Here is a 9,900-nt window from a genome sequence, read left to right on the forward strand (position 1 = left end):
ATATGAAAAAATAAAATAAAATAAACAGTTCATCCTTCATTTGAAGAAAAGTAAAACAAAATTTGATAGCCATATTTACATAAACAAGTTTACCCTCCGACCCCCTCAATGCATATTAAGAACAACACCTTCATCTTACGGACTACACCTTGATGATTAATATATATTTACAGAAAAAAAATTAATTAAGAACTTCTATATAGGTGCTTAAAGTTCTATCAGGTGCTCCACAAAAGGCATCCGATCCATATATTTCTACCTCTGCTGGAAGTTCAATGCTTTGATGGCGTATGCGTACATGAAAGCAAAGAACACTGTAAAACCAACCAAAACAGCTGCAACAGGACCTATGAAATCAGTATCATACCCAAAGTAATCTGTGATATATGATTTGATGCTCTGGGGAACGGTTTTTCCTGGCACATCAATGTTGTCATTCAAGTCACCATATTGCGATATGATCAGCCCATAAACTGTCCAAGCAACAGGACAAATCCAGTAATACCAGATCCACCATTTGGGAATTCTCTGTAGGTTAGAAAAATTCAGAAAGCTATTAGTGAACAAAATAGTAGCTAGTTAAACATGCTCATTCTCTAGGACAAATGATAATAATTGTGAAAACAAATATGGTTCTCATTGGGAGATGAACTTACTGGTTTAGGAATGAAGAATCCTGAGAAAAGGTTGAAGAGTCCATAGAAAGCAGCAGCAAAGATAGCTGCAACTTGGTGGTTTGGTGTGATTGCCACAGTCATCATTCCATAGTAAGTGAAGTACAGAAAGGAGAAGAAGGAGATGAAGAAAAACCAGAAGAACTTTTCCAATGTCCACTCAAAGCTGATCATGGCATATACAATAAGCGAATAATATGTGGTTTGGACGAGAACATACGGTATTTCAGTGACCACCTGCAGCACATAAGTGATTGTATTAATTTTAATGTGTGATTTAACTAGCATGTGCTTAGGTTGCAGCTATAATATTAGGTTTAGAGAGGTAAAACTTCGTTCTTCTCTTTTCTTTTTTTGGTAAACCTTGTTCATGTACTGAGTTTATGACAGAGAGAATAGAGATTGGTCAATAATAAATTCTCGGCTTTCAAGAGTCGGAATTATTTTATAGACCAAAAGATTAATATGTCAAAAATCATGAATTCAAAAATTGCAAAAGAATCCGTGTTTACAATTTGTCAGAAGTATAGCAATAGCATCAAGTGCATGCATTTCATAAAATCCTTCTTCACCTGTGCGATGGCATATGGTAAGGCAGAGTACATCCCAGCAGCTCTTTCTCGATAAAACACCGTTCTCTCAATGGCAACAATTGGCTGTACGGTCGAACAATTATTGATACCAACAAACAAAACAGCTGCATACATGGCTCCAATAATGACGGTCAGATCTGTGGAGCTATTCCTGAACCAGACAAAGACAACTTTAGTCCATACGCTCACTTAATAATATTTAAACTTTTAATTAGAGTCCAATAAATTGAAGGAGTGAAAGTTCAGGATCCTAGACCACTAACACTAACCTTTCAGTGCCAATTTTCCAGAAGATTGTTCCCAACATGAGGGCACAAGCCAAGGTGAAGAAGTATCTGACAAGGTTGTAATCAGGGCTTCGCCAATAAGTCCACCACTGCTTCCAGAGGCAGGATTTGAATTGCCCCCATGTTGACTGGGAATATTGCGTAGAGAAATATAGATCTTTTGCTCCTTGGGGTGGGGTGCTCAACTCCTTAACTAATGCCTTGTTTCTCCTGGTCACAATAACATAACATGTATTAGTTAAATCAAACAAAGTTTACTAACGCCAAATGCATTAACTTGTTTTGAGGGTAAAATTAAGTGGCCATTATTATTTGCTCCAATATTTGGCAACATAGAGGAATTTGAATTCACTTACTGATGCAAAGCTGATGATTTATAGTACTCTGCAAAATCCATTCCAAGCCGAACTTCAGCTGCAATAGAACTAGCTTCTAGCATCCATGCTGCTGGGTTTTGTTTATCTTTGATTCTCTGGACTCCAGGAATTGCCTGCAACAAGGGAACCGTTGGTTGGTCGACCAGATTAGTTTTGCTCTTCAATCTGCAGTCCTACTAATATTACTAATAATGTTGATAATATGGAGTCTTCTTTTGGTTATTAATAATAGGAAGAATAAAGAAAACGAATACCTCGAAGTACTCTATTATCTTGTGAGAATGTCGGCCCAAAGGTCCTGAGTAGATAACTTGTCCTCCTCTTTTCATCAGTAGCAACTGGTGCATAAAATAATATAAACATGTAACTTCATGGATGTAAAAAAATGTTTTTCTGTGTATTTAAAACACACACATGCACCAGCCATACACTAACACAAAGGGGAGAGAAAGGAGTAGTTACCTCATCAAAAGCTTCAAAGATATCGATGCTAGGTTGATGAATTGTGCAGACAACTGTTCTGCCAGTGTCCACTGTATTCCTCACAGTCCTCATCACAATGGCAGCTGCCCTTGCATCAAGACCGGATGTTGGTTCATCCATGAATATGATTGAAGGATTAGCTACGAGTTCCACAGCAATGGTCAACCTCTTCCTTTGTTCTGTTGAGAGACCCGTTACACCTGGAAGTCCCACTATAGCATCTTTCAGATTGTCAAGCTCTACTAGTTCCATTACTTCATCCACAAATATCTGGAAGAGGAATTCAATTTATAAGCGTTTTTGCACTTATCCCTTTATAATTAGTCCATATAAAAATGAGAAATGGACACTGAATGTAATATTACCATCTTTTGCTCCATTCTAACTTCCTTCGGGAGCCTGAGGAAAGCAGAGAAAATCAATGATTCTCTAACTGTGACTTGGGGGGAGTGGATATCATTCTGTTCACAGTAACCCGAGATCCTAGCAAATGTCTCTTGATTCTTAGGGAAGCCAGAAATTCTGATGTCACCTTCAATGTATCCCCCTGTTTTTCTACCTGCCAGAACATCCATTAGTGTTGTCTTTCCAGCCCCACTGACTCCCATCAAAGCAGTCAGTACACTGGGTCTAAATGCTCCTGTCACTCCCCTAAGTAATTGGAGTCTGTCTTCTGTCACCCCTTGTTCTTTCATTTCCTGTTAACGTAAAGCAGTAAATTAGTTTGCTAGTTAGGCCAGTGAGCACTTGATCCTATGATGATGATTACTTTTGAAATATCTTAGTACCCATGACACTAGAAAATCTAGTAAATTTAAAATTATAGTTGCAACAGAAGGAAAACATTAGAGGAAAAGAGAATCTTACAGGAGGCATGTCCACATAGTAATTTACACTGTCGAAGGACATTGCTAATGGAGTAAATGGGAGAACCATTCCTCTCTTTGGAGCGGCTCCATTTGCTGCCTCAAGAGACGAATCAACGTTTCTACTAAGTCCGATGGCATTGGTTCGGCTACTCATTCGTCGGATTTCCATTTCTCCTGAAAGATTTCAAGTCCATGTCAGGAACTCTGTAATTTCTTTATGAGTAAGCTACTTGAGGATTCACAACTTTACAACATTTCATACTTGTATTGTTTCCATCTGCAGCTGATAAAGATCGAGGAACCGATTCTCTCCTTGACCTTGTTGTAACTATTCTTGGTTCTTCCTTCGTTTCTTCTTGGTTGGCTTCCATCTCATTGGCTGTTTCTTCAGATATAATTGCTTGTTTCTTTCCAAGAGCTATTATGAAAGAACAAAAGACGATGAATAAAAAGTATGATTAATGCTCCAACCCAAACAGAAGAGAAAATTTCAGAAAAAGAATTTGTAGTTTCTCCCTGAACTGAATGATTTGGCCATAACAGATTATTTCAGATTGTTTTTCCAACAACCACAGCTATGGCCAAATTATTCTTCTGTGGTGAAATAAACAATACAATTTTCCATCTTGGACAAGAACGTGGTTAGTACTTACGATTCAAGTACATAAGTGAGAGAGTAAATAGGACATTAAAGAGGATGACGAAACCCAAAAGAGCAGCACTCCCGATCCAAAACCAGTTGCGATTTTGGAAGACCTGAAAGTTCTTTAGCACTTTGATGCCCAATCTATCGCCATTTGGTGCCTATAATGTTTTAATATATTGTTAGATAGAGAATGAAATAGGGTTACTCCTGGCATAGCAGACAATGGCAATTGATGAATAAAAAGGAGCAAGACAATATACCAGTTTGTTCATCCACCTTGGAGCATACATCTCATTGACTGCAACGGCGTTGAAAGAATATGATAGGGGGGAAACCCAGTAGCCCCAGATCCACCAATTTGGAATTTGTTCTGTCCCAAAAATTAGAAAGAAGAAAGAGAAACATCCAGGTTTGTTAATGAAGTGAACTAGAGGAGAAGCAAGCCTTAATTATGAGATTACAAAATGAGAATTGCAAAAATGATGCTAACCTCGAGGGAGGATAAAACCACCAAGCAAGAACACAATGAGGAGAGTTAGAGCTCCACCAGTGTTGGCAATTGTCATGCTTCTACAGATTCCGGCAATGACCCTAAAGAGCCCAGCAGCCATTTGTTGGATCAAAAATACCACCAGAAATTGCTTGAAAAACCTGTAAAAGAGGACCACCAATTATTACTAACACATTTCTTTTATTCATAGTCTGGCAAAGTGAACCAAATTGACAGCAACAAATCACATAATGGTGTATTTCACTGATACGATTTCAGCTACAGACTAAATAATCAATGATTCAAGATGGAATTGAACTTATGAAAGGTTATAAGCAACGTTACCTGCTAGCCTCTGGCGCAAATCCAATGGTGTAGTATGTGACGACCATCCAAGCTACAGCCTCAAGGATGGAAATGGGAATCCTAAGTAAGAAATTGGGGATGGTGAAAGCCCAAGCTGGATAGAAGAGGAGATCTCTGTGCTTATAAAACACAGGAAGCCTTGCGATAGTGATAGAGAGCTCGGCAAAGCCATTGAACATGTTGCAAATCACAGAAAAGAGAAGTGCACCAATGTAGATGGCCCCATCGTCTTCGGTGTTGGTGTGCATTTCTGTCCTCAAGAACACTGTTGCTGCGATCAGTGCCATTATAATGATCTGGACAGTCTTGAAGATGTAGACGAAGGCGTTTCTCTTGAGCAGGAGCCATTCCCTATCGAAGGCAATCTTAAGGAGCTCGGTTTTTGAGATGGAATACTTGCTGAAAACTAGAGCTGCCTTGTGACTCCTGTTCTTGTCGTAGGGGACTGAGAGCTCGTTCTCTAGGCGCAGCCCCACATGGAACCTCCTGAACCGATTCACAAACTCGGTGACTGTTATGAACCGATACGGCTTACTCTTGTCTGCCCAATACTGCTCCTGATCCTTCCTCGAAGTAACCTAAAATGAATAACACTTGGTTCATTAACTGTAATAACTAACTTGGCAACTACTGCGCATTCAAAATACTATATCCGATGATCCAGTGCCTCTCACGCTACCAGTTTAAAATATCTCCATAGCAATAAGATAGAAATTCACCTCTTGCAAGAAATCAGCGACGCCCTTCCTCTCGGGGCACCGGAAGCCGCAGCTCTCAAAGAACTCGAGCACATACTCTCGTGGGCCCTGGTAGACGATCTGGCCCTCCGAGAGGAGGATAATGTCATCGAATAGGTCAAACGTCTCCGGAGCAGGCTGGAGGAGGGACATCAAGATGGTGGCATCCGTGAGATGGACGATCTGCTGCAGGCACTTCACAATCTGAAAGGTTGTGGAGCTATCCAGACCCGTGGATATTTCATCCATGAACAGCGTCTTCGTGGGCCCGACAATCATCTCTCCTGCAAGAAGGGAAGCCCCATAAATGAACCCATCTTATCTATTTGCAGCATTCGTGGAGCCCACAATCTCGTGCATGTCGCTGTTACACCACTAGATCATTTTTGGGCTTTTTTTTATTTATTACTTATTATATTCAATTATTAATGAGTGAGGAGATAAAAAAAAAAGAGAATTATTTATTCATTTTATAAAAAAATGAGAAGAGTAAAGATGGTGATGGAGAAGTTGATACTTGATAGTGAGTGGGCGATATGATTTTTTTTTTATATAACAGTGGGCAATATGAAATTGGGGCTGTGTAAGTAGGTGGGGATGGCGGAAGTGACCAAAACTTACCCTTTTTTTGTTGGTCAAATGAAATATATATTCAAATTAATCGAGTTTTGGACGATAATGCCCTCGCTACAAAACAAATAATATATTATTAAAAAATGTAACCTGTTGTGACTCGCTTCTTCTGTCCACCCGATATTCCTCTCTGCATCTCATCTCCAACGATCGTGTCCCTACAGATGTCGAGCCCCAGTATCTGTTCCAATTTTGGTTCACGTTAACGTCAGTCATTATTAAAGATTTATTTATTTATTTTTTTTTTTTTGGTAAAAGCAATATTATAGATGGATCATGACAAAATCGGCCCAGACAGAGGCCCAATGCCTCAACCCCACACGGCTTTGTGCAAGGGTATCTCGGTAAGTTTGAATCGGTGGATAAGCCGTCGTTCACCAACCCAACAATAGGTGCCAATGGGCTCTTGTTTATCCACTTACAGATGCGCTCCAAAGTCAAAAAAGTCATAAAGCAAGGCCCAAACAAACAAGGGACTCTCCTAACAATAGCATCCTTCGTTTTCTCATTTTATTTTAATGAATGAATGGTTCTAAGAGAGCCTGCAACTCACCCTAAGCGTGTAGTCTGTAATCAGACTGCTCTCAACTCCTTTCATTGCAGTTGCCTGGAAATAGAGAACACGAGAAGAGTAGGTACCAAAGTTTAATTTAATATATAATTGAAGACTATGTTCAAAGCATTGTCACTTTTCTGATTACCTTCATGAAGAGATCCACTTCTGCCTCCGGGAATATTCCGGCGTCCTTCTCTCTCCTTGCAAGCTCAGTAAGGAGCTCTGTAATATAACCCATTTTTAGTTTATCTAATATAAACAAAAAAAAAGGGTGGAGATGATTTGCAGTAAATTTTGAATCAATTAATTACCATATCTTGATCCGACCCCCTGAAACCTTGCTGAGTAATCAAGTGTTTCTTTAACGGTCAGTTCTCCTACGTGGACATCATTCTGGCTGATGTATGCTGACGTCTTCTGAGGTACGAATTCATTAAGCCTATGCCCATTATATGTAATCTCTCCTTTAACCTGGTTCACAGAGATGGATATATATATCATTATTAGTATTGGGTTTTCTTTTTTCATAGAAAGCCAGGGGCAAAAATGTCACTGGGTCAAGCCTGACTCGGAACGAGGCAATGAGCTGCCACCAACGAATTAGACCGAGTTGACAAGTTCACCCATTAGCCATGCAACTTTAGTTGGTATTTGGTAATCACTTTTCAGTGTTCACCAACCTTCAAGCTGGGGTCTAGCTTTCCTGCCAATGCCAGCAAGAGCGTCGTCTTCCCAGAGGATGGAGGACCCAACAGAAGCACCATCCTGTAACAAAATAATGAAGAAAAATAGAGAGTTTGTTGGTTAACTTTGATTTTAATAAATAGGAAATATATCAAAGAGTGGATTATATGCAACTCTATGAATTTACCTTGAAGGTTTTATTATCCCAGAGGCATCTTTTAATATGGTGAGTTTTGTTTCTTTTGCCATTCTGATTCCAAGCAGACCTAGAATTGATTCTGCAATGTTTCTAGCTGTGTTGGGGAGTGTGGGTAGAGCTCTGCTGCCAATATGGCAATCGGCTTCAATTGTTAAATGCTCGAATCTTACTTCTACTGTTGGAAGTTGAATTCCCACCCTGCAACCAAAAAAAGTTGAAATGGTTATTAAAAAAACAAAATAAAAACAGTTTATGACCAGTACAAGAACAAAAATGTTTTTAACTCGGTTCAATTGAGTCAATTCAACCCATAAAAATTGACTTGGCCTACAACCAAACCAAGAAAAAACTGAAGCCATGGGCACAGTCAGACCATTTGCGATTTTCCAACAACTTTGGCACGACAGAATCAACTCCTTCATTAGTCATTACTTAGCAGAAAAGTTAATAGGGAATTAAGTTGAAGTTAAGTTGAAGAAAAAGAAAAGAATAAAGATAGAAACCCATCACCTTGAATTGTTCTTTATTCCTTTGTTTTGTCAATAAATATATATTACAGAGTGTAGTTGTAATATTACATAGGACAACTGAAACTACCAAGTCAGAGATAATATTTAAAAGATTAGGGGGTTCAACAAATCCAGCAACCCTTCTTAATGATGAACATCAAAACCAATTAATTTAAGAAAACCAGTAGTCAAATAAAACTGGGTCAGTTATCTTTTAACCATCAAACTCTCCTGGAAACCACCACTGAAATAGAGATTCAATGCCTTTCAGAGAAGAAATTCCGAGAGATAAGCGCAACAAAAAGAAGTTCAATAATAAGAGAGAAGACCATTAAAGATGGGGGGAGAGAGAGAGAGAGAGAGAGAGAGATTGAGAAACAAACTCACTTGTCAATTCTGTTCCTGAGCTTTCGCTGGAACTTCTCATTATCTTCCTCGGCGACCTTAAAGATTCTTTCAATGAATTCTTGGCGATCATTCATGTCGAGCTTGCGAACATCGACCTCCTTGTGAACGAACTTGTTCCCCTGATTCTCATTATCCACAAAAGATTTCAGGATAGTAGTTCTGAGGCGATCATACGTGGGCAACTTCTCCAAAGCAGCCCATTTCAGAGCCTCTTCGTCTTCGTCGGCATGTCTGCTCCTCCTTGAACCCATGGACCTGGTAAACACGTCTTCCATGCCCCAATTACTCCTGCTCATATTCCTGCTTATGCTCCTACTCATGTTCCCACTTGCTCGCCTTCCCGAATCCCACACTCTTTCGAATCCCTCCATCTTGTTTTTATTTTTCCACTTCTAAATTAACAAAGAAACCGAAACGAAATAAAAAGGGTACCCAGGTATTTATTTATACACGGATACTGTGAGCTACGGAGACGTAAAACATAGAAGACAAATTTGTAAAGAATTGAATGGAAGCTGAATTGTCTTCGACAAAGAAGGTAGGTTCAGAAGATTTGGAGCTACAGAGCAAAGATTTTCAGAACAACTCCCTATTATGTTTCCAGTATTCAACAGCTCTTGAAAAGGTGTTGGGACACGACACGAGCAATCAGAGAGCTGTGAAGGAGTCGGTCTCTTGAGAGTTTCCAGTATTCAACAGCTCTCGAAAAGTTGGAACTCCGTCTTCCTTTGGAAGAAAGAGTTGGGACACGACACAGCTGTGAAGGAGTCGGTCTCTTGAGAGAGGTGTAGGAGCGGTATTTATAATAGCATTATTGGTATGGATTAAAACTTGAGAAGCGGGGGGAGCATTTGGTCAGAGTGTGGAAAAATTGAGTGCTCAGAAGAAATGAAGGAGAATAGCAAATAAAAAAAATTAAAAAATTATGGCATGACACGTTTGACTAATCCAAGATGAAATGAAACGTGGTGGTTGGCTGCGTTTCGTCCCTGTTTCCTGTTTTATACATTTACTTGCTCCAAGGCCAAGGGGGGAGAGAGTGGTCAAATTTTCCGGATCCGAGCCTCGAAGGTGACCATTTCAAAATATCAAAAATGCCCCCCCAGTGGCGGCTCCAGTCTTCAATCAATCAATCACTCATTCAGAAATTTTTTTCCGGAGAAGTACGGATAAATGCCCCTTACTACAACCTCTCCCCTATCTCTGAATTTGGCATCAATTTAAGGTCAAAATGCATTTCCTCTATTCTTTAGGGCTATCAAATTTTGATCTGGGTCATTCTCCCAATTTTTTTTTGACAGACAGCCTGTGCTGCCAACAGGATTCCCCTGTGCGCCACGTTTATTCATTTTATGCGGTGGACCCTAACACAGTAGCACAAGCTGTCGA

General features: G+C 39.7%; 1 protein-coding gene across 1 annotated transcript; it reads right to left on the reverse strand.

Moving 5' to 3' along the window:
• Positions 1-16: 16 nt before the first annotated feature.
• LOC148847089 (ABC transporter G family member 36-like) lies at positions 17-9,285 on the reverse strand. Its single transcript, XM_088952580.1, has 22 exons — positions 8,491-9,285; positions 7,583-7,792; positions 7,392-7,476; positions 7,023-7,182; positions 6,857-6,933; positions 6,709-6,762; positions 6,246-6,336; positions 5,505-5,806; positions 4,765-5,363; positions 4,420-4,580; positions 4,190-4,299; positions 3,937-4,087; positions 3,546-3,701; positions 3,282-3,457; positions 2,780-3,112; positions 2,394-2,684; positions 2,186-2,269; positions 1,911-2,044; positions 1,537-1,764; positions 1,247-1,418; positions 657-911; positions 17-528 (listed from the first exon to the last, which is right to left on the reverse strand). Exons 1-22 carry the CDS (start codon positions 8,880-8,882, stop codon positions 256-258), a joined length of 4,494 nt encoding a protein of 1,497 aa, XP_088808706.1. The 5' UTR covers positions 8,883-9,285; the 3' UTR covers positions 17-255.
• Between the last annotated feature and the right edge of the window lie 615 nt (positions 9,286-9,900).

This window comes from Nelumbo lutea, chromosome 6 (assembly GCF_056320005.1).
Source record: "Nelumbo lutea isolate HS-2025 chromosome 6, American lotus-T2T, whole genome shotgun sequence".
Classification (NCBI taxonomy): domain Eukaryota; kingdom Viridiplantae; phylum Streptophyta; class Magnoliopsida; order Proteales; family Nelumbonaceae; genus Nelumbo; species Nelumbo lutea.